This window comes from Bacillus rossius, chromosome 1, assembly GCF_032445375.1.
Source record: "Bacillus rossius redtenbacheri isolate Brsri chromosome 1, Brsri_v3, whole genome shotgun sequence".
NCBI lineage: Eukaryota > Metazoa > Arthropoda > Insecta > Phasmatodea > Bacillidae > Bacillus > Bacillus rossius.
Genome location: NC_086330.1, coordinates 143,548,308 through 143,576,107, shown reverse-complemented (window position 1 = coordinate 143,576,107; position 27,800 = coordinate 143,548,308). Strand labels below are relative to the sequence as shown.

At 46.6% G+C, this 27,800-nt stretch overlaps 1 protein-coding gene across 1 annotated transcript in view; it reads right to left on the bottom strand.

The window, feature by feature from the left end:
• LOC134546243 (mediator of RNA polymerase II transcription subunit 27) overlaps window positions 1-15,678 on the bottom strand; it is a 38,806-nt gene extending 23,128 nt beyond the window's left edge. Inside the window, exon 1 of the mRNA XM_063388926.1 lies at window positions 15,374-15,678. Coding sequence (XP_063244996.1) covers window positions 15,374-15,546 — 173 coding nt within the window. The 5' untranslated portion in view covers window positions 15,547-15,678. The remainder of the gene's footprint in view (window positions 1-15,373) is intronic.
• Between the last annotated feature and the right edge of the window lie 12,122 nt (window positions 15,679-27,800).

Sequence of the window (27,800 nt, the reverse complement as noted above, 5' to 3'; positions counted from 1 at the left end):
TTCGCCAGAGACCCTCAGGAACATAACGTAGCCCAAAACTGTTTTCTAAAAGACAAGGACTTTGATGTCAGTACGTTTTGGCCGGGGCCAATGCTGTTTTCCACCCTAATTTATTTTTGTTAAAGAGTAAATTTGTAATCATCAAGTTGGTAGCAGAAGGAATCTGTAAGAGTATTGACTTCACTGTTTTATTGTTGTAGTCTATGCAGTCTTCTGGTAGCCATGATGTAGAGAGGATTGTGTTGCAATGTAGTCGTGAAATGAATATCCTCTAAGGAAAATGTTTGTATGCTTTCTCAATAAAATCAGACTCAACAGGTTATGGGCCCAGATTCACAAATATCTTTCTGTAGAGAGCCCGATTGTGGACTGCGTACGAAAGTGAAAGGGAACAAGAGAGTGATAACCTAAAAGTGCCACACGGTCGCAAAAATTGCGGGATAATTTTTGTTGTTATACAGTAGTTTTGAAAAACATGTCTAGCTCAAAAATGGGTACCTCGGGTGTATCGGGATCACCGGTCGTGGAAAAACTTCTCGGGCGCGAAAATTATTCTTCGTGGAAGTTCGCCATGAAAGCCTACCTAATTCATGATGAACTCAGACGTGATTGAGACGCAGCCACAAGGTTCGGAGGAACATAGCACCTAAAAGAAAAGAGACCAGAAGGCACAATCACGTATAGTCCTGTCTGTGGATAAAATAAATTATTCACACATCAGGGACACCAAGACAGCAGCTGAGGCATGGCTGGCATTGGAAGGTGCGTTCGAAGATTCCGGGTTGAGGCCCGACGGTCTGTTGAATGTACTAGTCACGACGACTCTAGAGAAATGTCTATCAATAGACTACTGTGATCGTATAATAACGACCACATACAAACTGAATGAGATGAAGTTTCATGTCAGTGACGAGTGGATTGGAACCCTACTGCTTGCCGGATTACCCGAGAGATATCGACCAATGATCATGGCCATGGAAAACTCTGGACTTAGAATCACAAGCGATAGTGTGAAGGTAAAGTTGCTGCAGGAAATCAAGATGAAGGGGACAAGCAACAGTGACAAGACGGCTCTATATTCAAGAGCACAAGGGCAAAGGAAGACAGTGAGATGTTACAAGTGCAACAAGCCAAACCACATTGCGAAATTCTGCAATAGCGAACACAAGAGCTACACTCAACGATAAGACCACAAAAAGAACATGTCGAACGTCAAACCAAGTGAGAAGAAGGCGTTCCTGGCTACAGATCCTCAGGACGTGCGATCCAGAAACTCATGGTACCTGGACTCATGTGCATCAACACACATCACGCACAATGAAAAAGGGTTGCACAACAAGAGAGTATGTGACAACACAGTTACAGGGGCAAACGGGGATGAACTTGTGGCTAAGGCCTCTGGATGTGTGGACTTAAATTTTTGTGTGAAAAACTAAGTCATTGAAGTAGGGGCCAAGTAATGTGCTACATATACCAACCTCAACTGTAAATCTCCTCTCCGTAAGCAAGGTAGCAAAAGAAGCAAGGTAGCAAAGGAAACAAGGTATGTTTCAACAGCAAAGTCAGTTTTAAATATAGCCCAGATGGGAACTTGATAGCTAAGACCGATCTTACGAATGGTATTTATCGTCTCTCCACAACTGACACAAATGAAATACAGTAAGTCCTCGGTTTACGTCGGGGTTACGTTCCTGAAAACCGCGACGTAAATAGAAACGACGCAAAATGAGCCATGTTTCATGCCACCGGCCGGCCACGGCCCAAGGTCGGCCGGAAGCGCTGGCATACAGACATGACAACCGACAGCGTGGGAAACAAGTCCAACTAGTACTTCTCAGCTTTATAGAATGTTTATTTAACCAGCTGCTTTATTACCTTTATTGATTGAAATATAAAAACAGATATATAGTACATACTGTACGTAATATAAACGCATAATGCATTCAAAGTGTAAGGATACAAAGTGGTTTAGCGCTACACAGATTTTACTTTGAGTCATTCGCGGGAGAAAACAACTCGTCTTTTTAGCACTGACAGATGACATGTTCAGTAAACTACTCTTAATTTTGTCCGCGTTTGATCGAATTGTACGAACTGTGGTAGGTGGCAGACCTAACACTTTACTAATCTCAACAGCCCTCTCGCCCGAATTGAAACGTCTCAAAACTTCCATTTTCGTGGCTAATGAAACATGTGTTCTGTTCTAATTTTTTGAAATAACGTTTGAAGATAAATTTAGTCATTTGGAAGACATCTTATGAAGAAAAAATCATAAATTGCAGTGAGCTGATACTGTAGGCCTACTACAAACGCATTTAATCACGATAAAGTTAACAACAGCACGTTTAAAACTCCGGCCAACTCAATGATATCATAGCGACTGAAGTGCCAAGGAGTTGGAAGAAAAGGGGTAGGATAAAATGCTGTGTCGTTGCGGGAAGTAGATAACACTTCTACGTGCGAGATACGTGGGTGGCCGAGCGGGCGGGCTGGTAGTATTGCATCACCGCGCGGAGAGCAGCGGAGAGCAGGAAGCGTCCCTCATGATGTATGATAAGATAAGGCGGTGAACATGTAGCTTACGCTACATAGCATAAATTAACTACCGAAGGAAACAAAGAATTATATACGGTGTTTTGGTTAAAATAAAGATTTACGGTCATTGTAAACTACGTTATTGTGAATCGGCGACCAACTTAAATTGAAACATGAGTACTCAAACATTAGCGACGTTATTCCGAAACGACGTAAATCGGTACGACGTAAATAGAGGACTTACTGTATGTCATTATGTTGCCAACCAAGAAGCTTGTCTGTGACATCATAGGTTAGGGCATTTAAATTGCGAAGGCATGTTGCAGCTAGCCAAGGTATCGACAGGATTGGGGGAAGATGCGGTGACCAAAGACCCATGCAACTTTTGTGTAATAGGCAAAAATTCAAAATAAGTGGAAGGCATTCGCAGGGCATTCTGGACCTAGTGCACACCGATCTTTGTTGGCCTATGGAAGTTTCATCTATAAGGGGCAGCAGGTACTACCTGATTTTTATAGATGACCATTCGAGGTACATAAAAGTTTATTTCTTGAAGCAAAAATCGGAGGTTACAGGTGTGTTCAAAGAATTCAAGTGCTTAGTAGAGAAGCAGACAGGTCGCTCCATAAAGGTTCTACGTTCCGACAATGAAACCAAGTATGTGAATGGAGATATGAAAAAATATCTCTCCTCACAAGGCATTGTGCCAAAAAACAGTACGACACAGCCCACAACATAATGGCGTCGCGGAGAGAGCCAACAGGACACTAGTAGAGAAGGCACGCATGATGCTCCTAGATGTCAACCTGCCAAAGCAGTATTGGGCTGAGGCAACTCTCACTGCTGCTTACTTGACAAATCGGTCTCCTTCAAGTGCTCTCCAGAAGGATACCTCCTACAAGGTTTGGCACAAAAGTGAACCCAACTTGTCACACCTGAGAGTCTTTGGTTGCAAGGCTATGGCGCACATTCAAAAGCCATGCAGAAAGAAGTGGGATCCAAAGTCGGAAAGATTGATATTTGTGGGTTATTGTGAGAATCATAAAGGGTATACTCATAAATGATGAAATGGGAAAGTTAATCATAAGTCGTGACGTTGTGTTCATGGAGCAAGAAGAGAAGCTCACTTAAGGTGAGGAGGGAATGCAATTACTCAGTACAGTATCCACACAGGTACTTGAGACTGTATCTACACAGGAACTTGAGACTGAAAAATTTCCAGAACAGCAACATAGTGAGGACGAGAGGGAAGAGGAACCATTTCGAGGTTTTGGACAAGACGAACAAGAGAAACTGGGAGAAAAAGCAATAGTCATTTCAAAATTTTAGAAAGGAAGAACAAAATTTACAGGTCGAAAGTGAACAGCAAGAGACGCGAAAATCTTCCAGGCCCTGAAAACCAAAGGAATGGCCGGATCATGTAATATGTTATGCTGAGAGTTCAAGTCTGTCGGATGGACGTATAAATGTGGAAGATGCGCTCAAAGGTGAACATTCTGTAGAGTGGATGAAAGCCATGAAAAAGGAATTCTTGTCACTGGTTAAAAACAATACTTTCGAAGAGGTCAATGAACCAAAGGACGCAAAAGTCCTGAAGACAAAGTGGGTTTTATGAGTGAAACACAGCATAAAGGATGAATCAGAAGTTTTCAAAGGAAGAGGTCAACGTTCCATACCGAGAGGCGATAGGCAGTTTTCTGTACCAATCGCAAGTAACCAGACCTGATATTTGCCATGCAGTGAATCTACTAAGTAAGTACAACAACTCACATAAGAAGATACACTGGGTAAGTGTGAAAAGAATTATCAGATACATAAGGGGAATGCTGGGTTACAAGTTAGAATTTTCCAGAGATGGTAACAGGAGGTTGGAGATGTACAGTGATGCAGACTGGAGGAACAAGGTCAATCAAAGACACTCCGTCACCGGGTCATGCTTCAAACTAAGTGGCGGCCTGATCTCGTGGCATAGCAAAATACAAAAAACTGTCGTACTGTCAACCTGTGAGGCTGAATACATGGCTGTTCAATTTACTGTGCAGGAGCTGTTATGGCTAAGACAACTGATGTCAGAAATAGAATCCAAGAGTGTAGAAGGGACATTTGACGTGTTCTGTGACAACAGGGGTTCGATTCAGTTGGCTAAAAATGTTATGACCAATGCCCGGTCAAAGAACATAGACATCATTTCCTTAGACAGAATATTGATTCAAAAGTAATAAACATCAAATACCTGTAGTCTGAGGAAATGCTGGCTGATGTGTTAACGAAGCCGTTGGTAAAGGCAAAACATAAATTTTGTACAGATAAGTTTGGACTGGTAGACAGCTCTTTGCCCTCTTGGGAGAGCTACAAATTTAAAGGGTGGTGTTGAAGAGTAAATTTGCAATCAAGTTGAAAGCAGAAGGAAACTGTAAGAGTTCACTGTTTCACTGTTTTATTGTTGTAGTCTATGCAGTCTTGCAGTAGCCATGATGTAGAGAGGATTGTGTTGTAATGTAGTCGTGAAATAAATATCCTCTAAGAAAAATGTTCGTATGCGTTTTCAATAAAATCAGGCTCAACAGTTTTCCATGCCTCTGTTAACTGGTTTTACCCACAAATTTCCTCCTCTTTATGGCCTTGCCAAATAAAGAAGTTATAACAATATATTTAAAATTTCAAAATGCCTTATTTAGGAAGTAATGCTCAAAACAAGCAATTAAAAAAATTACATTTACGATATTGTTAAATTGTGCAGAAGTTTGGATTTGTTGGTAAGCCACATTAATAATATGGTAAATAAAATTTGGGGAATTTGTCTATTCTTGGGAAAAATAAATATATTTTTTCACAATGGAGTCTATAAAATTAAATTTTATGAGCATTGTAAATACAAAATTAGTGATGTTTAGATCATACAAACCAATCAATTGTATTGAATATTACTTATTAACATTGCTTCCATTGTAATTTTTTTATAAATCATCATAAATTAGCATAAAATGTTTCCTGATTTTAAAGTGTTTTAACCACATAATTTTACTGATCTTCATAGCCATCCAAACTATAGAGTTTTTCTAGGTATCTTATGTGAATTTAAAAACAATGTTTTAAAGGATACTTTAGAAACATGAGTACATAGTTTACAAAAATGTCAATTTTGTGGTGAAATTTTTTTTTCTGAGCCCTCTTATTAGGAAATCGAATTTTCCAGACACAATTAGGGCCAAGAAGATTTTGGCGGTGGCCGTAATGTACTGACATTAAATATCCGTCTTTTTTTAAACAGTCCCATTTATGATACTTTCATAAGGATCTCTGGAGAACCACGAATCTAATTGCAGCTAATATCCAGTAAACTGTAACGCAGAAACAACAATCAGGCCAATCCCGCGTGGAAGACCTTCTCAGCTACGGCAATAAAGCACAACTTGACGGCAGGTGCATCACTGTACAGGATGTACGTCTTCACCTATAAACTGAGTTTCACAAAATGCAGAAAGAATTTTCATTTTTTTATACAGATAAGTGGATAATATAGAAATTTACCCAAAGTTTAGCTGGTAGTCAATCAACAAATAGGTAATTATCAGGCATCGTGGCTTTTTACAACAGAAAGAAGAAAAAATCAGAAAACATGGTTTTCACACACTTAATAGTTCTGTATCACGTATCAAAGGGTAAATATATAGTTGGGCGGTATTTGCGAAAACAAATGTTAAAAATCCGAAAATACTTTTATTCTATGCTCTTTAACTTCCTCTTTTCAATAAAAGCGGCGGAGGTAATAAATTCCAAATACTTTAGGAGATATTGAATTTTTAAATTTAATCATATGTAGTTGAGCGGTATTTGCGAAAAAAAATGTTAAAAATCCGAAAATACCTTTATTAGATGCTCTTCAACTTCCTCTTTTCATTAAAAGTGGCGGAGAAAAGAAATTCCAAATACTTTAGGAGATATAGAATTTTTTAATTTCATCACAATTATAGCAGTGCATTCATGTGGCTGTCACCATTGTTTCTTGTTTACGAGCATCTATTTTTTTATTGGATAATGATGTCACGTGATTGTTTGTGATAGGCCAGAATTCAAATTTACCAATATGTGATTATTTACTTAATTTATTGTTTAAAACGGTGTTTAATTACCGCCTCCAACTTAGGCGAGTTTTTAACGTTTCTAATTTTAAAGTCATATTTTTTATTGTTGCGCAAGTAATAAGTAACAAAAAAATTTTACGTGAGTTGTTTCTGTTCATCCTTTGTCCCGGTTTGTTAGGTCAGGTCAGTTACATTATAAATACTTTAAAACTAAAGAACCATTGAAATAATTTCATATTATTTCTAATGTACGCTTAGTTTCAAAGTATTTATAATGTAACTGACCTGACCTAATTGACCATTTTCATTAATTAGGCATTCACAAACACACGGCAAAATAAAAAAATGGCGACGGTCGAATGATAAACACAGGTCTTGTATGCAAAATAAGAACGGCGATATCTCCTAAAGTATTTGGAATTTCTTATCTCCGCCGCTTTTAATGAAAAGAGGAAGTTGAAGAGCATCTAATAAAGGTATTTTCGGACTTTTAACATTTTTTTTCGCAAATACAGCACAACTACATATGATGAAATTTAAAAATTCGATATCTCCTAAAGTATTTGGAATTTCTTACCTCTGCCGCTTTTAATGAAAAGAGGAAGTTGAAGAGCGTCTAATAAAGGTATTTTCGGATTTTAACCTTTTTTTTCGCAAATACCGCTCAACTACATATTTACCTATCAAAGTTTACCCTTGATCCTGATGGCATGATCCTGTGTAATTATATCCTGCCTGTAAATTGAATGTATTAAATTAAATTATTATCATACAATAACAAAACTGGATATGTATTACATATTATTAATAATATATATAGCTGCAATTGGGTACAAAGTGCCCGGTGGCAAGCATTCTCCCTACTTTCCCCTCACGCTCCTTCTGAACTGGTCCACACTCCCAGCCGACACACTCTCCTCCTCCAGCCTATTCCATTCCCCTACTGTCCTCACGAACATCGCATTTTTTCCCCTTTCTGTTCTCCTCCTCTCTTTGAAAACCTTCCTAGTATTTTCCTTCCTACTTATAGGTATTCCCATTTTGACTTTTCCCCCCAGCTCTCCCCATCCTCCCACTCCACTCAGCACCTGGTACATCTTGACCAATCTCTCCTTCTGTCTTCTATCCTTTAAGCTCTCCCATCTCATTCCTATCATCATCCCTGTGGTACTGCACTCCCCCTTCCCTGCTCTGTCCGTTCTCCTCCACTTGCCCTTCACCCATCTAGCTGCTCTCCTCTGCACCCCCTCCAGCTCCCTCTCAAGTATTGCCGTGTATGGGTCCCACACTGCTGCGGCATACTCCAGCATGGGGCGGACCATAGTTTTATAGGCCTTGTCACGTATGCTGCTGCTTCCCCCCCTGAGCACTCGTCCCAGCATGCCCAGGGCCTGTCTGCTCTTCTTCACTACCTTGTCTACATGCTCCCCCCACCCCAGGTTACCCTGCAGCACCACCCCTAGATATTTATAGCTGTCGGCCTCACTTATCACGTCTCCCCTCCAGCGATATTCCCTCCTGACAATCTTCCTCTTCCTGGTAAACCTGACCACTTTCGTCTTTCCCACATTTATTTTCATACCATTATTTTCCACCCACTCTTCCAGCCTTTCCAGATCATCCTGTAACCCATTTCTCTCCGCATCCATGTAAACCACGCATTCCTCTGCAAAAATCCTAATATGCCCTTGTATCTCCTCTCCTATATCATTCATCATTATGGTGAAGAGCAGTGGGCCAAGCACACTGCCCTGCAGCACCCCTGACGTAACCCTTCCTTCCTCTGACATCTCCTCCTCCACACGTACCCTCTGTGTCCTGTTGCTTATGAAGTCACCAATCCAACCCACCACCCTCCTGTCACTTATAGCTCCCTCCACTTTTTTCATCATTTTTTCGTGAGGAACTTTATCGAATGCTTTTTCAAAATCGATGAAACAGGCATCAATCTGTAGACCATTATCTACCCCCTCCACCAGCTCCTCCAACAGGCCAGCCAGCTGAGTTTCACATGAATATCCCCTTTGAAATCCATGCTGTCTCCTGTCAATCCACTTCCTTCCGTCCAGCTCCCCTACTACATGCCTGTGCACTAACCTCTCCATTACCTTGCCTACTGCCGACGTGATACTAACTGGTCTATAGCTGGCTGGGTCCTCTTTGCTACCCCCCTTCTTGTATATAGGTACCACCACCGCCTCCTTCCATTCTAGCGGCAACTTGCCCTCCTGCAGCGATCTACTGAATAGCAACTCCAGGTACTTCACCATGGCTTGCCCCCCCCAGCTTTATCATCCCATTCTCTATGCCATCCTTGCCTATGGCTTTCCTGCTGTCTAACCTTTTCACTACTTTCTCAATTTCTTCCTTCCTGATCTCCAGCCGTTTCTCATGTCGCCCTGTACTATGCTCAGCATGTTTCCTTTCCCACTGATTTCCCTTCTCGAACACTGACATGTACTGCATGGCCAACAAGTTTGCCTTTTCCTTGGATCCCGCTGCAATTTCACCTTCCTGATTCCTCAAAATTGGTACCCCTGTCCCTGTGCCCTTCGTGCTTCTAACAAACCCGTATAGCTTTTGCCAGTTGCCTTTTGTCCCATGTACCATCAGGTCCCCGAGATAGGCCTCCTTCGCCTTCTTTATCTCTCTATTCAGTTGCTTTCCTATTTCTTTCAGCTCCTCTGTTACTGTCTTCTTTCCTTCCTTTTTCCCCAGCGCATATAACAGTCTACCCTTCCTCTTTAGTTTCCAAATTTCCCTTCCATAATAAGGTGGGTCCCCTCCCACATTAATCCTCTTTTTAGGTACATATTGCTCTTGAGCATCTCCCACCACCTTTTTGAAATCCTTCCACAGTTCCTGCACATCGATGCCTATGCTCCATTGGTCGAATCTCTCTTCCAGAAACTCCTCCACCCTTGTCTGTACTGCCCTCCCATACTACCATATTTGCCTGCTGCTGCCTTTCATGACCTTCTTGTCCAGGCAAATCTCCACAACGGGAATATTGTGATCGCTTATCCCATCCACCACTTTAGAGTGCGTGGCTAGCTCCTCGGGTCTTACCAGCACTACATCCAATAGTGAGCCGCCAGCTCCCCCACCCATCCTAGTTTCCTCTACCACCACCTGTTGTAACCCCATGTTCACCAGTTTAGTTGCCCTCCGTTGTCCCAGTGGCCCCACCAGTTCCTTACCACACTGCCATTTGACCCCTGGAAGGTTGAGGTCACCCAGGGGGCAGGCAAGCGGCCGACGAGTTTCGACGGCTACTGCGCATGACGTCATCTGGCTTGTCTCTCCGCTCGGCCAACACGCTCGGCCCCTATTCAGCCAGCTACTGTGGTTTATTTTACCTCATTGGTGACAGCGGTATGTACAATGTTGAACCGGCCGACAACGTTGCGAACGATCACAAATACATTTTTTACTTAATTAATGCAATTATATATATGAGTGTTTCTGAAGTAGTTAGAACTTGCATTAAAATGTAGGCCAGTCAAACGTGTTACGAAAATTACTTACCAAAGTAGAACTTTATAGTAAACAAAAAAAAATATGAAAGAAGTATACATTTACGAAACACAATTTTTTTTTATTTGAACACAACAATACCTGGGAAACATAAAAAAATAACAAAAATATTTATTATTTTCGACATATGCATTCTCACGGAACAAGATAATGCATTCAAAAATTTTTACTACACAAAACATAAAGTTTATGTTCAACTCCGTAGAAACATTGACAGCCTATGTGAAAGTAGTGAACCGTTTTCAACAAAATTAGTTAATAATTTTTTTTCATTTTGATTATTTCTTTCCTCTTCTTGTCTTTTTCATTTTTGTTCATTATATTCAAATGCTTGATGCGTATATACGTCCTTGTCCTTACGAAGCAGTGAACAACTTTAAAAGGTAAGGTATTCCCTATTTCTTTCATAATTACACCTGTCAAAAGTTCAAATATATTTTTATCAGTGGAAAATAGTGGACCATGAAAATCGTTGAAACATTTTTCTGAGACAGAAATTTTTTCAAGAAATTCATTTTCGGGATTCACTAAGCCTCCCGCAGATTGTGTAGCAATAAAAGAATTTTCCGTTGTCAATTTCACAGAGCCGAACTCAGGATGTGCATTTCTGAAGCGGTGAGCAACATAGCCTGCAATGTATTTTAACCCTTCGTTCCTTATCGAATGTTCCGTCACTTCAGAATGTTCATTGTGTTCGAAAGGAAATTCCTCTACACAGTCACTTGCAGCTAAAGTTTGCATTTGCAGCTTTGATGCTACGTCAAATTCTCTTTGAAGTAATAAGTTGTTACGTTCACCCACATATTTTTCTCCTTCGCAAACATGAGATGCGACCTCAAGCAAGCACGATTCTTCAGGTCTCTCATTGGTATTTTGTTTCTCAGAAAAAACTGCAGCAGAATGCTTACCAAATACATAGTTTCTTAGCCTGTATTTAAACTCTACTGGTGATGGATGTGTATTTTGATGGCCCATTCCTCTGATATATGAAAAAAAGCATTCTAATACATCTTGATTAAGTTTAACAGTCGTGATGTACCGAACGTTCAGTGACTTATTTAAGTAGGCGAATAAATCTTTCAAAGATTGATTGTTTATCTGAATTCCTTTCTGAAAAGGCAATTTATGTTTCCCGCCTTTAACTCTCAGCAGTTCGATTGTGTTTGTCATTTCACATAAAATCTTATCCTGATTAACCAAACCTTTCCCGTATGCAGTTTGTGGAACAGAAGAATTAAAAATGTCAAACCAGTAATTAAATAATTTGAGAAAATTTGATGTTGGGATCACACTAGCGTCAAGTTCAATAAGGTTCTTAGCATGTGCATACTTCAGTGAATACGAAACCGTGTTTGAAAATAATTGTGCAGCAATTTTGACTTTCTGCCTTCCACTCCCTTGGACATCAAGATGATTTTGGGTCAGTGTCGGTGCTAATTTTAGATCATGTGTTGATTTGCACAGTAGCTTTTCAATAGATGTTTTATCAATAACTTCTGACTGAAGGACGTAGCCTTTATCAATGAAATGATTTCGTGCTAGTTTTAATAAATGTGGTGCATCATGAAAAACATAAACTAGCCTGGTGCTATCATGAGGGTTTTTAAATGATGTGTTGCTAGGAGATATGCCGAGTTGCTTCCAAACAGCTAGATTACCTCCTCCCATGTCGCTTACTGCCGCGCAAACTTTGTAACCGCTTTCTTCTAAACACACGATCACTTTCTTCAGTGTTGTTTCAGACATGGGTTCGTCAAAATTATAGTAAATAGGTTGTTTCCAGTTACTCAAGAGGCCACGAGCCATTGCAACTTGTACGTAATTGTAAGGACCTAGAATCTGTTGCTCTTTCCTGTCCATACATATCTGATTACTAATTTTCATCCCATCGAAAGAAATGACAGTGACTTTATCAAAATATCCAAGTTCCCTGCTCTTGCATTTCATCAAAGCCACAGCATCGTATAAAATGCCCGTGTTACAATCCAACTGCGAAGCCCACTTCCGTAGAGTACTTAAATCAGGTAATGGAAAATTAAGCTTGTTTCTAAGGTATCGATATGCTTTCGCACTTACACTCTTCAAAGAAATGGCAGCAGCAATATCGTCTGGAGACCAACAAATCCTTCGTTTCTTATTCTGTAAAATCAAAGGAATCTGTCCCGGAGTGAAAAATCTCCCTAACACTTCCTGCACTTTAATATTAGAATCAGTGTGCAGTGTTTTAATTGCTTCCATTTCTTCCTTAAGAGATGTCTTCTCTTTTTCTAATTCTTCATTTTTAATCAAAGTTTCTTTTACCTGTGATTCCAGTTCTCTAATCCTATCGTGAAGTTTTCGATCATCATCCTCGGAACGAACAGGAGGCGAGTCTTGGCAGGCAGTAGAGACAGGCGGCAGTGATTCATGCTCTTCGGTGTTCGGACTCAGCCTGTAAAAACCAAGCGTTGACAGATGAAATTTAATTGTATTGAATTTTATTTACAAACATATTAGAGCTATTGAAATTCATTAATGCTATATTATATGTATTAGTTTTCAAAACTTATATTATACTTTAATAATCACTTGGCAGTAATTGAAATAGGACTAACATTATCTCAACAGTATATAGACCTACAATACAATATGGAAAAAAACTAAACATTTATACTTCAGAATTTTAAGGTTATATATAAGCCTAATTCAAAAGTTAATTCACTTTGTAAGGGAATTTGCACGAGAATAAAATATACAGCAACGATAAAGAAATACGTAATTATAGGCGGTTAAATTTAGCAGAGTAATTCATTTGTGGGTTTCACAGAATTAATACGAGTGAAAATTAAATAATTAAATTATCACGATGATATAAAAGCATGTAAAAAAAATTAATTTTCTCGGAAATATTATTTGTTAAATAAAAACAGAACGCAAGCCAGCAAAAAATACCCATAAACATGTTTTAGACAGATATATAAAATGTGTTCTTTATCATTAAAAATCGCTCTGCATGTTAAATTAATGTAACTACTATGACAGATTAATGCTAGTATACAGATTTTAATTACTACTCACTCTGTTGTTCTGTTTGCATGTAGTAGAATTTTCCTTACAAAGTTCTTCCTTGTTCTGATATTCTGTCTTTCAGTTCTATTTAACTGTACAGTGCAGGTAACGTTTGGAAGCTTCAAGTTAGGCACTGCGTCCTTCTTTAATTTTCGAGTTTTCACCGGTGAGTAATTTAGCAGTTTCTCTCGTAAGCTTTTGTAGAAGCACTCTTCGCTAAAATGAGCTGAACATACTTGTGCTGAAAATGAACAAAACACGTACATAGATTATTGACAACATAGAAACGATTTAATTCTCGTGTAAACAATATTAAAAGTGGTGTATTATAATATGACTTACTGGTTTTGACATTAATTACATCTGCCCTTCGACAGCAGTTTATCCATAACTTCTGAATTTCAGAGCAAGTAGGAAAACGAAAGTAATTCACACTTTTATTTCGCCTACTGCTATTGTTGCACCCAAAGACAGAGCAGTATGACATGGTTTCTAAATAAAGTCTTGCATATATGTGAGTTGAATTATAACTATAACAAACTAATACAAATAATATTATAATTAAGTATATTTAAAACCGCTGCCGTCTCCTAAACATTTGACGAGGTCAATCACAGACAATGGCGTACAACTTCCTGGTAAACACGTGCAGCGCTGCTCGTCCGGCCCGCGCCCGCCCCTCCAGGCGCATGGCCTGGCCGCCAGGTGACGTCAGAGGCCTGGGAGTGGAGGGAGGGAAGATGCGCATGCCCTTACCTCCTTTCTTCCTAATACCATGGAGGTCACCTGCTACAACTACCATGCTGTCCTCCTTCAGCCTATCAAGCCTTTCGAGTACAGCCTCCACCTCTGTACCCCCATCACCCGGCGGCCTGTACACCGCAAACAACTGCATTTTCCTCTTCTTCCCTGAGATCTCCAAATGAAGTATTTCTTCCTTTTCTCCCATCCACTTGACTTCTGCATCTAACTCCCCCCCGTACAAGAACCATTATCCCACCCCCTCTCCTGTTTCTATCCCTTCTGAAAACTATGTAACTCCCTCTCCTTATTTCGTTGTCTGCAACATCCTCATCCAGCCATGTCTCTACTGCCACCACTATATCTGCCCCATAGAGCTCAACCACTGTCCAGAACTTGTCCACTTTGTTTAGGATACTCCTGCAGTTAACAACCATTATATTTACTCTCTCCCTTTTTTTCCTACCCTCTTCTCCTGTTTCTATATGCACCCTCCCCTCCCCGTCCTGCTTTTGTCTTTCCCTCCCTCTCTCCATCCCTTCTTGATTGTTTCCCCTGCCTCCCCCCTCCCCACCCACCTTTCTCACTTCATTCCTTTCTACTAGCTGCATCCTACCTTTGTCCTCCCCCCTACCCCGTTTCCCTGCCCCACATTACCCGCTCTTAAGCCGTCTATCATCACCTGCTTCAGGATTCCCAGGCCTTCCCTATTCAGATGGATTTGATCCCTTGCCATGTGTCTCATCTGAAGTCGACTCCTTGCGCTAATGTAGTTTGCTCCCCACTCCTGACACTGCTTCAGCATGATGGCTTCCGCAGCCCTGAGCTTGTGGATAGGCACACCCCTCCTAGGCAGCACTCCACTTACCAGGATGTCTCCCCTCACTTTCCTTTTTAACTCACAAAGCATTCCCTTCATGTCCTCCTCAAACTTTCCTGGCCCTCCTTCTTTATTCCGTCAAGCTGGCTAGCCTTACTCTATCTCTTACATCCTCCAACCTCTCACCACTCCTCCCTGCCTTATACGCCCCCGGTATGTTTACATATCTGAGCATCGAATCCCCGAATAATGCCACCTTAACGCTTACGATTCCCCTACCTTCCATAGTCCCCTCATTCCCAGCCCCTTTATTTGACTTATCTTCCTTTAGCCTGCCTGTGTCCTCTCTGACTACCTCAGCACAATATAAATAAATCCTGTTGTACACAGGCTCTAATTACAGCTAACATGTTTAGTGAGACTATGGTTAAGTTAACATGTTCTTCTTCGCCTAAATAATTACAGCTTGCTTTAATACTTTTACAAATTTAAAATTAGAAAATAGCCTTTCACTGAAAACCAACACCTCGTCATCCATCTAACCTCAAACCACATTTTATAAACTTAAATTTTACCCAAACCAGACTACATAGTATATAGACGACACCTTAAATTCAGGCTAACAGTAGTAAGGAGTTCCTGAAGTTCTATGAGGAATTTTGAATCCTTTCCTTCTTCTCCGTGATCAAACCGCAACCCATTTCCAAGGGAGTCAAAAACTTGACCAACACTGGACCGTAACATTTTCACTGCATTTAAAGCTGTGTAAAGTGGCTCCATTTTTGCAACTACTTAAAACTCCACACAATTAACTTTAAAACAGCGTAAACATAAGTAACCGCTAACGTATGCTATCAACAGTTTATATATTTATATTTGGTGCATAGTCCATAGATAGTACATATTGAACAGAAACATCAATATTTACAAATGTGGGTTCATTTAGCACTCCAAGTAAAAAAGTGTACAACTTAGTGAGCGGCAAATAGTCGATAAAATAAAGATTTTCTTATTACTCTCATCCAGGACTCAAACTATCCAACTTTTGCTGCGAACACATTCCCTCAATTATATATAATGTTATCATGTTATGATGACACTATAAACTTATTAATATGAATGTCGTAAGCAATGTATTTTCTATGAATATATTTGATAACACAAAACAATTAAAATCATAGTAAATACAAAATTTACTACCGCCACTGTGTAAAATATTTTTGTTCTTGATTCACATGACTATAGTAGTTTAATCACCCATTTAAAGCATGACATCGTACTTTTCACGAGGCCTGAAGTCCGGTCACTACCCTGCCACCAGTTGTCACCCCTGCCTGTGGAACGCACCCACAGAGAGACAGCCACGGCTGAGATAAGCGACCCACCTCTAAGAGTCCCACCTTGAACCCTTATGTGAAATAAATAACAAATACAAGATTAAGTTATTTTAAAGTACTCAGATCGTAACATAATATTAACATTGTTTTGACGTCGTACAGCCGAAGGCCACCCCAAAGCCCGACCTGCACCCGCCAGTACTCGGCTCCGCTAACGGAAAGCACCCCTAGCCATGGCCCACCTGAGTCAAGTGAGCGGACCGCAGCCCAAGGTAGAGAATAGCGAACCATTTTTAATTACGCATGCAACGCAATCCCCGTGCCTATAAAATCCCCCACATAATAATACAGTAAGCAAAAACAAACAAAAGCCCCTAATTAATAAAGTGCGACGTAGGAGTGCCCGGCTCACTCAAGTGTAGTTTTCCGCTAAAACAGCTGTAAGTGCAACCCTTGCGGCCTTCAGCCTAATTTCAGTAGGGAAACGTGTGACGTAACTCAAACCACCCTAAATTAGCATTATCGTTCGCCACTGGTGTAGTTTTCAAGAAACAGACAGACTCCAGCTTGACTCTGCCGTCGTCCAAGGTCTCGGGCTCGAGTCCCGGTGTGGCTCCTAGTGGGAAAAGGCGGTTCTTGCTACGTATTGTCCGGGTGGGCGCCAGACTAGCTCGGTTCTAGTCGTGAGTTTGGGGTCGTGGATGTATGTGCCCCTGCGTGGCCCACTAGGGCCGGCGGCGGTGTTGCGTGAGATGATTTTAAATAAGAGGCGTGGAGTTGAGGTGGTGGTGTCGTACCTTTTATTCATAGGAACGAGTCGTAAACAATACAACACTCTACAGAGGTCCCCGGGGGGGGTTTACTCGTTATTCCGTGGCGCCGTATGGTTTGTGTTCTGCGTTACGTGGCCTCGGACGCTGTTACGTCTCAGACGTCTCACTGGGTACGTAGGTAACGTAATTTCGTAACACAAAGGCGGGACACAAAATACACTGAATTAAGGGGGCGCGCACAGGTTATGTGGCACTCGTTACTCGGGTAACGTAAGTTAGCAATACAAAATACGGGATACAAAAATACACTGAATTAAGGGGGCGCGCACAAGTTACGTGGCACTCGTTACTCGGGTAACGTAAGTTAGCAATACAAAATACGGGATACAAAAATACACTGAATTAAGGGGGTGGACGATTGGAGACGGCCAATCCCGTATGCAAATGTTTCGGCGCGGGTGTTGTGCCCACTGTGGTGAAACACGCACCGCAATTAAGTTTGTCCAAGTTCCCTTGCGTGTTTGTGGTCAGCGCCGTGCGCGTGACCTTAAATAAAGTTCTGTAAGTTGCGGGAGGCGGCCCGTGCCGTATACTGAAGAGCAGCCCCGCTGACCAAGTGTGGTGCGGGGTGTCTTTAAATTGATGCGGCCGGATTAGGTCCTGGACCGAAAAAAGGGACCGGGTACTCACGGAGAGGTTAAGTAATAAAAGGGGTTCTGTTAATTAGTGACTATATTTACCGGACGTTACTTTCGATGTAGACAAAGGATGTTGCCTCTCCGTAGGACGTAGGTCCGCCCCGGTCCGTGAGCTGCGCTGAACTGCCGAACTGGCATGGCGTCCGAGGGAGGCTCGGCCTCTCTCGCGCCAGGCGTGACCTCATTACGCTAGACTCCAAACGGGTGTGTCTGGAAGAGATTTTATTATCGCTAAAATCCTAATTTAATGTTTCAGGAGGAATGGGTACGGTTCTTCTCTTGTCTACTCAGGTTTCCGCGGCTTTGCCTTTAATTGCTGTTCGGGTCGCCTGACTCGGGTGGGCCATGGCCAGGGGTGTGTTCCGTTAGCGGGAGCGTATACTGGCGGGTGCAGGTCGGGCTCTGGGGTGGTCGTCGGCCAGACGACGTCAAACGCCCCCCCCCCCCCCCCCCCCTTGTGAAGCCCGACCTTGCGCCACTTATGGTCCCGCTAACATGGGGCCACCCCTAGCTCCGGCCGCTCCATCCCGGCGTGGTTCGTGGCTCAGCAGCTGGCTGGCTCCGCGTACTGGACCTGGTGATCTTTGCCGACTGGGCCAGCGAGCGCGCCGCCCCGGTTGCCGTCGTGGCAGGCGTGCCGGGGGCGGCGGCGTGGTGCCGGTGTGGGGTCAGCGGCTGGTAGGGTCAGCGCACTGGACCTGGTGATCGTGGCCGACTGGGCCAGTGTGCGCGCCGCCCCGGTTGCCGTCGTGGCAGGCGTGCCGGGGGCGGCGTCGTGGTGCCTGTGTGGGGTCAGCGGCTGGTAGGGCCAGCGCACTGGACCTGGTGATCGTGGCTGACTGGGCCAGCGTGCGCGCCGCCCCGGTTGCCGTCGTAGCAGGCGTGCCGGGGGCGGCGTCGTGGCGACTGTGTGGGGTCAGCGGCTGGTAGGGTCAGCGCACTGGACCTGGTGATCGTGGCCGACTGGGCCAGTGTGCGCGCCGCCCCGGTTGCCGTCGTGGCAGGCGTGCCGGGGGCGGCGTCGTGGCGCCTGTGTGGGGTCAGCGGCTGGTAGGGCCAGCGCACTGGACCTGGTGATCGTGGCCGACTGGGCCAACGTGTGCGCCGCCCCGGTTGCCGTCGTGGCAGGCATGCCGGGGGCGGCGTCGTGGTGCCGGTGGTGGCCAGGGTGCCGGCCGGCAGGGGCGGCGGCGACCAAGGTCAGGTGGCTCTCGGCAGGCGGGCAGCAAGCGCGGGTGGCGCTTGGCACGGCCCGGCTCAGCCATGTCGACATGCGGGCGTTTCGCGGCCAGTCGTGTCAGACGAATGACAGGCGTCATCGTCTGAGTTACGGTCACGTGCGGTGGTGGGGCGGTCGGGGGTCCAGGTGCCGTGGCGTCGACCTGCATTGCGTCAGGCAGATGCAGGGAGCTCGGGCGACCCGGTAGCCGCGGTGTCGTCACGGTGTGGCGTCGTGGCGTCTCTTGAGGGCAGAGTGCGCGTCGCCTCGGCAGCTGCTGTGGCAGGCTGTCCGAGGGGCGGCGACGTGGCGCCTCTTGAGGGCAGTGTGCGCGTCGCCTCGGCAGCTGCTGTGGCAGGCTGTCCGAGGGGCGGCGTCGTGGCGCCTCTTGAGGGCAGAGTGCGCGTCGCCTCGGTGGCTGCTGTGGCAGGCTGTCCGAGGGGCGGCGTCGTGGCGCCTCTTGAGGGCAGAGTGCGCGTCGCCTCGGCAGCTGCTGTGGCAGGCTGTCCGAGGGGCGGCGTCGTGGCGCCTCTTGAGGGCAGTGTGCGCGTCGCCTCGGCAGCTGCTGTGACAGGCTGTCCGAGGGGCGGCGTCGTGGCGCCTCTTGAGGGCAGTGTGCGCGTCGCCTCGGTGGCTGCTGTGGCAGGCTGTCCGAGGGGCGGCGTCGTGGCGCCTCTTGAGGGCAGAGTGCGCGTCGCCTCGGCGGCTGCTGTGGCAGGCTGTCCGAGGGGCGGCGTCGTGGCGCCTCTTGAGGGCAGTGTGCGCGTCGCCTCGGCAGCTGCTGTGACAGGCTGTCCGAGGGGCGGCGTCGTGGCGCCTCTTGAGGGCAGAGTGCGCGTCGCCTCGGTGGCTGCTGTGGCAGGCTGTCCGAGGGGCGGCGTCGTGGCGCCTCTTGAGGGCAGTGTGCGCGTCGCCTCGGCAGCTGCTGTGGCAGGCTGTCCGAGGGGCGGCGTCGTGGCGCCTCTTGAGGGCAGTGTGCGCATCGCCTCGGCAGCTGCTGTGGCAGGCTGTCCGAGGGGCGGCGTCGTGGCGCCTCTTGAGGGCAGAGTGTGCGTCGCTTAGGTGGCTGCTGTGGCAGGCTGTCCGAGGGGCGGCGTCGTGGCGCCTCTTGAGGGCTGAGTGCGCGTCGCCTCGGTGGCTGCTGTGGCAGGCTGTCCGAGGGGCGGCGTCGTGGCGCCTCTTGAAGGCAGAGTGCGCGTCGCCTCGGTGGCTGCTGTGGCAGACTGTCCGAGGGGCGACGTCGTGGCGCCTCTTGAGGGCAGATTGCGCGTCGCCTCGGTGGCTGCTGTGGCAGGCTGTCCGAGGGGTGGCGTCGTGGAGTCTCTAGCGTTTTTGATGTTTCAGGCGGTGACGAAGACGGCGTCGACGTCGACGTCGTGCGCGTCTGTCTCGTTTTGGTGGGCTCCATCCCCTGTGCCTCGAAGCCAGGCGGGCACCGCGGGGCGAGTCCCGGTGGCGGGGCCTCGCACAGGCATCTTGGCTTCGTGGCCCTGGGCGTTTCGTTTTCCAGCGTCCCTTTTGAGACCGCGTACTCGTGTGGTAGTGACGACGGCTGCATGTCGTTGAAGCCAGGCGGTGGCGACGGTGTGGCGCGACGTGTCGGTGACGATTCTGGTGGCGTCCCGGATGAGGCGTGTGTCGGAGACGACGCGGGTTGTTTCGGAACGGTCCTTCGCGGCACTGTGACAGTGGTCAGGTGCGGTGGCGAGGCCATCCCGGCATCGTGAGGTGTCTCCGACACGATGCGGGTTCGGGTCGTCGTGGCAGACTGCGGTGGGACGGTCGGCGTCGTGCGTCGTTCGGTCGGCTTTGGCGGGTCAAGCGTCGTCACAGTCATGTTGAGTGGCGTCAGGTCTGTGAGGGGTGTTGAGGCTGGTGGCGTTGGGCCCGGAGGCGGAGGGAGCAGGATTGGCGGCGAGAGGGTGACGAGCGTCGGCGTCCGGACGGAAGGCGTCCTTGGTGAGGCGTAGTGCGTCGGCGTGAGTGGCGTCAGGTCGATGAAGCGTGGACCCGCTGGTGACGGTGTTTCCAGACTTGGTTCGGGAGGCGTCAGGTCTACAAGGGACGCCGAGGTTGGTGGCTCCGGGACAGGAGGCGGTGGGAGCGGGATTGCTGGCGTCAGGAAGCCGAGCGTCGGCATCGGGACGGAAGGTGGCGGGAACATGGTACGTGACGGTGCGGATGTCGTCGAGACGTGCGTTCGTGGTACGTCGTGCGTCGGCGTGGGTGGTGTCCGAATGTCGTGGATCGTCGCGGCGTATCGTTGGGGAGGAATTATTAGCGTCGCTGCCCTGTACTGCACCTGGGTGGCTCGTTCTGCGGTACATCGCGTGCACGTGAACGTGAAGGACTCGCGCTTCAAAGTCCCTTCACGCTCGTTGGTGCAGTCACGATGCCACAGGCTGTCACATTCGTCGCAGTGGTAGCCCCCGCTACTTCCTCCGGGACACGACCGGCTTCCACACATCGTCATCCCGTATGTGCGGTACTCTTCACAATAGCCGCACTCGTACCCAGCGGCGGTCCTGCCGTATAAGTACCCACTCTGGCAGGGGTGGTAACACCCGATGCATCTGTCCGCATACATCTCTGCGCACTTGGTGCTCCTGTTATCGTGCGTGTTCAGCTGTGTCGATGCGTGTTTTTCACTCGCGGCTCTGTGCGCGCTGTGCAAGTCTGCGCGCGGGGTCGCGTTCGCCGGCTGGAAAGGTGCCCGGACAGCCGCACAAAACGGAGACCGAGAATGGCCGCGGCGCGGGCGGGGTTGCGGATGGGTGTGCGAGGCGATGGCCGAGAGCGCCCGGACAGCCGCACAAAGAGGAGGCGAAAACGGTCCGCGCGGGGTGGGTGTGGTGACGTCGCTCCGTTGCTCGCCTCGCCGTGATGACGTGCGGGGGTGGGGGTGGTTGGAGTGTCCTTTGTCCGCTCGCCTCGTCACGCCGGTCTGTCTGGCCTTCGACCCTTCCTGTGTCCAAAATGGCCGTTTCGTGTCTCCGCTGTCGCCTGTTGGTGAATTTATCTCGAAAATGTCCAGAAGGGGGAAAAAAAAATTTTCACATTATTTTCTGCCCCACGCAGCGGGCGCCAAATGTCGTCGTCCGGGGTCTCGGGCTCGAGTCCCGGTGTGGCTCCTAGTGGGAAAAGGCGGTTCTTGCTACGTATTGTCCGGGTGGGCGCCAGACTAGCTCGGTTCTAGTCGTGAGTTTGGGGTCGTGGATGTATGTGCCCCTGCGTGGCCCACTAGGGCTGGCGGCGGTGTTGCGTGAGATGATTTTAAATAAGAGGCGTGGAGTTGAGGTGGTGGTGTCGTACCTTTTATTCATAGGAACGAGTCGTACACAATACAACACTCTACAGAGGTCCCCGGGGGGGGTTTACTCGTTATTCCGTGGCGCCGTATGGTTTGTGTTCCGCGTTACGTGGCCTCGGACGCTGTTACGTCTCAGACGTCTCACTGGGTACGCAGGTAACGTAATTTCGTAACACAAAGGCGGGACACAAAATACACTGAATTAAGGGGGCGCGCATAGGTTACGTGGCACTCGTTACTCGGGTAACGTAAGTTAGCAATACAAAATACGGGATACAAAAATACACTGAATTAAGGGGGCGCGCACAAGTTACGTGGCACTCGTTACTCGGGTAACGTAAGTTAGCAATACAAAATACGGGATACAAAAATACACTGAATTAAGGGGGTGGACGATTGGAGACGGCCAATCCCGTATGCAAATGTCTCGGCGCGGGTGTTGTGCCCACTGTGGTGAAACACGCACCGCAATTAAGTTTGTCCAAGTTCCCTTGCGTGTTTGTGGTCAGCGCCGTGCGCGTGACCTTAAATAAAGTTCTGTAAGTTGCGGGAGGCGGCCCGTGCCGTATACTGAAGAGCAGCCCCGCTGACCAAGTGTGGTGCGGGGTGTCTTTAAATTGATGCGGCCGGATTAGGTCCTGGACCGAAAAAAGGGACCGGGTACTCACGGAGAGGTTAAGTAATAAAAGGGGTTCTGTTAATTAGTGACTATATTTACCGGACGTTACTTTCGATGTAGACAAAGGATGTTGCCTCTCCGTAGGACGTAGGTCCGCCCCGGTCCGTGAGCTGCGCTGAACTGCCGAACTGGCATGGCGTCCGAGGGAGGCTCGGCCTCTCTCGCGCCAGGCGTGACCTCATTACGCTAGACTCCAAACGGGTGTGTCTGGAAGAGATTTTATTGTCGCTAAAATCCTAATTTAATGTTTCAGGAGGAATGGGTACGGTTCTTCTCTTGTCTACTCAGCTTTCTGCGGCTTTGCCTTTAATTGCTGTTCGGGTCGCCTGACTCGGGTGGGCCATGGCCAGGGGTGTGTTCCGTTAGCGGGAGCGTATACTGGCGGGTGCAGGTCGGGCTCTGGGGTGGTCGTCGGCCAGACGACGTCAACTCTAATATTCAAACTTATTTTAGACAAACTTATTAAATGTCATTTATATAACATATATAGATATTAGATTAATCATTATGTTTTATTATGTGAATTTAGAGCCACTTAAATTTAATTAATTATATAGATTTTTACGAATAACGGAACTTTAGAAACTCTGGCGCGACAGGGAGCTCACCCCTCCCCTCGCGCCAGGGCTGCACGTCAGTACAGCGCGACTCGCGGACCGGGACGGACGCACGTCCCACGGGGAGCCAGCATCTCTTTGTATCATTCAATGTCCATCTGGTAATTATAGTCACAACCAAAACATTTTTCTTTAATACTCCCCGTGTGCGCCCGGTCCTTTTTCTGGTGTAGGGCCTAACCCAGCCGCATCAATTTAACACGCCCCACACAAAGCATTACGTGGGGCCGTGCAGTATTCGGTACGGGCCGTCTCCCGCCACCCCAGAACTTTATTTAATCGCCTAGTGCACAGGCACAGGCTACCTTCAAGAGTAAACGTGTATTAATTTAGTAGCGAGCCGCGGTCCACACAGGTGGGCCCACGCGTCGCCAATTACAGATTACGAAATTAGCCGATGCTAATTGAACACTCTCCTTCGACTGCAACTGGCGTGAGGACTTAAGTAAACGCACGTAGAGGCACGCAGGTGCCAATGTGTGCAGTGTAACCGTGTACTTAAAAGCACCACAGAGTGCCATTTTATCAAGTGTAATTGTAATCATAGTGTAATCAAAACTTCTACGTGTTCCGACGCCCCATTGGCAGTCATGTACCGCCGAGTAAACCTCGCGCCCAATGTAATGAACCAGTGTCAATCGTGAACAATAAAAGTCCACCCCGCACCCCCCGTGCACGACGTGCGACCCGTAGAACAACCAACAGTGTATGTAAATTAATTTAAACAACCCGAACCAATCAGGAAACAAATTTCACCACCGCCGATGGTTCTAGCGGACCACGCTGGGGCAAGAACCCACGACCATCACACGGTTAGACACCGAGCTAGCCTGGCGCCCTCCCGGAGCAGAAAACGCTAAGAAAATCAGCCACCCCGCTAGGACCTGCGCCCGATCTCGAACACGAGACCGCAGCTGACGGCAGTTTTATCAAGGTAGATGTGACAAGTAAAGATTTAATATTTTTCTATTTACCTTTTTAATGGGTTTTGGCATGATGTGATGCAGTCTTTCTTCCTCGCGCCACTCCCTTCCGGCAGTCTTCATCAGCTCATGGCCCAGAGCGGACGTACCATTCCATAGGGAGCCTACAACTTTACTTTAACTGATCTCATTAATTCTGGTAATTATAAATCTACATATTTAAACTTTTTTTTTGCTGCCCATGCATCCCTGTCATTTTACGATGCCGAGCCTATCCCTCCTGTATTAAATTTAACTCCACCATGTAACCATGTGGCGGAGTCAAACTTTTATGAGACTGGCCATTACAGAAGAATGTTTCAATTAATTAGACGTGCATATGCCTACCGACATCACATACATTGCAGCTTTTAGTCTATCGTAGATTCAAGGCTATAGTAGCTATGCTTCGATTCACAGTTACTTAAACCATTTACAGGATTGGCCTCCTCCAATCACAGAACTTTTTTCCCTTAGCAAAACTGCCGATAGGGTTTTATTATATATAATAACCAATGCGAAGTACAGTGTGTTCAACTATGAGTGTAATTTGCCAGCGTGAGCCACTTCAATGTAACAAGTGTAATGTGTAAATAGAACCACACAGTTGTACAAACTGTATTTCATTCCATAGTTACAATCTGACTTAGACAGGGATCAGCCCTCTATGATGTCTAGGGAGTGTGTACCAGCTTCAATAGTTAGTTGTTTCATTCAGTAACATCCAGTAACCTATGGCCTAGTGGAACATGCTGGGGCTGACGCCCCAAACAACATCAGTTGGTTAGTTATCAAGCTAGACTGGCGCTCTGCCGAATATTTAATATCTCATGTCCATACCAGCATCCCCTCGGCTTACCCCCAGGTCACAGACACAAGACCCCGGGTGAAGGCAAGTATTGCCATTTATTCAGGATTTATTCCTTGTTTTTCTTGTTTTTATCTCCATTAATTGATTAAAGTTACCTTTATGCTTTAATTTAACTTTCAATCTATGCTTTGGTTAATGATTTTTAGTTTGTGAATAGTGCTCAATCATAAGTAAATGTTTTGCAATTTGTAAAATATTATATTTTGATATCAGAAAAAAAAGTAATAAGCTAAAGGTCTAGTGCTTATCTCAGATGTTTCTATTTACACAAAATACAGTAGAATATATTTTATATGATAAAAATTTGGTTGTTTTGAAAATAATGTGCTTATGTGCGTAGGAGGAAAAGAAAGGGGAAGGTGACAAGAAAGTTATTTTTACTGATGTTTTCATTTTTACATAGGTACTCGTTTTAAGGAAATGTGAAATTTACTCTGTATTGTATAATATGTTTACTATTATTATACACACACACTGACTTGTCCCGGGCTTCTGCGGGGGACCCTGGAGTGGTTCAGGTGGGGGTAAAAAAAACCGATGAGTGACGCGATCAGGCGTCTGGGCCTAAGAGCTCTTGCAGCCGTGCAGCAAGTCTGGCCGAGATGGGCTGCGGCCGCGGGTCCCGAGGGCTGTCACCGGCCGTATAGGGCTTCGGGGGGCGGCGGTCGGGGAGAGGAGGAACTTCGATGGGGGTGAGGGGAGGAGCGGGAGAGCCGGTGGGTGAGACTGGGGTAGGGGGATGAGGGAACAGGAATTGAGCAGAGGGCGAGTGCCCTGGGGAGTAGGGAACAGGGGAGTATTGTCCAAGGGATTCGGGATGGTATGTAGGGCTGGGTTCCGCTGGCCCAGTGAAGTAGCCCAGCTGGTACAGCTTCAGCAGCTCCTCTGATGTCTCCTTCCTGCTGGCGAGAGCGCTTGCGGCCGGCCCTTTTTGTAATGGAGGGGCAGAGGGGAGGAGCGGGAGCGGTCCCCGAGCAGGGGTCGCTGCCCAAGAGCAGGAAGAGGTAGGAGCGGTCCCCCCCAGAGAGGTCGCTGCCTACTAGAGGAGGTAGGAGTAGGAGCGGTCCTTTAGAATGGTCGCTGCCTACCAAAGGAGGTAGGAGTAGGAGTGGTTCTCCAGGGAGGTGGCTACCTAAATAACTGTTCCTGTTCGAGTATTATGTCAATTATATTTCCCCAGAAATTACTGGGAAGAGCTTTCTGCCTGGCTTAGCTCAGCCAGAGTAAATATACAATGCATGTACATATTCATCAGGGTGGGCACACCTGTACCATTCCTGTGCATACATAGTAGAATTACAATAATATTTACATTCACTTGTATAATTCAAAGGCTTCTTGTTACAACACTGGGTATTTACATATTTGTCCTGAATTATACTGGGCAGGTTGACAAAGTTTCCTTAATTTACATTATCCTTTGTCTCCCATCTAGGGGCGGGTGGCGAACTAACTTTCCTCCCCATAGATTATGTAGGAAGGGTCGCGCACTTGGGGCTTGTACTATCATAACAGCCGAGGCCAAACTGGTGGGCATGACAACACATATATATGTATATACTGACTCCGCCATCGGTGCTCCCTCTGAGAGCAAGGCCGTTATGTGTCCTCAACACCTGAAACAGTGTCAGTGCGACGAATACGCCCGCGCGTGTAGCATAGTGCAGTGCCTCGAATGGCGTGATGTCACTCACGGTCGGCTAGGTGTACAAAGCGCCCGGCCGGGTGTGGCAATGCGCATAGGGAATCCAGTGCATATGTAATTCAAATAACAAACACAAACTAAAACTTTTAATAAGCCTAATAATTCTTATTTATTAATTAATGATATTGTAAACTCTTTCCGTTCACAAAACTGGCCGGCATCATCTTCCCGCGCTCCATCGTTTTCCCGTGGGTTTTTCCTCCCCTCCCTGGCCGGATTGCCAGGGAGAGTCGTCAGTAGCCTTCCAGCACTCACCAGGGCCGGCAGCCCCGCGCATGGGGAGCATCCAACTTTCGCGCCAGACTCCACATGTTATGTCTATAGGTAATATTTCTGAATCTTCTTTCGTCAGCTCCACGGTCGGCCCTAACCAGCCGTACGATGTATCGTATGGTCCTTAACTAAAATGTGCGACTCGACTGCGAGTCTTTCATGTGTGATACATAAATGATAGTGTTTTTAGGCAGCCCGCCGAGGTGCCTGCGCCTCACGCCTTTTTAACTCTATGGAGAACTTGTACATTGCCCACGCGGGGCGGCATTGCGCCTAACGCAAAACTGAACTTCAGAACGCATCATTCCCTGGGACGTGCTACGGTCGCGGCCGATATACCATGTAGGGTTCCGCCGCGCCCATACCCAGCTTTATGTGGCCCACGCCACCACGAGGACGAGCCTCGATTTACGTAATTCCCCTGAACAGGGGCCTGAAACCACCCCGAGCCCGGGACTTGCTCGTAGTGACTTTAGTGTTAGATTTCCGTGTTGGTGTTAGTGTTCACCATCAGTCTTACATGCATGCCCATTTCAGTATTATGTGTAATTCACCATTCAGTTATTACTGTACCTTCTGTGTTACGCACC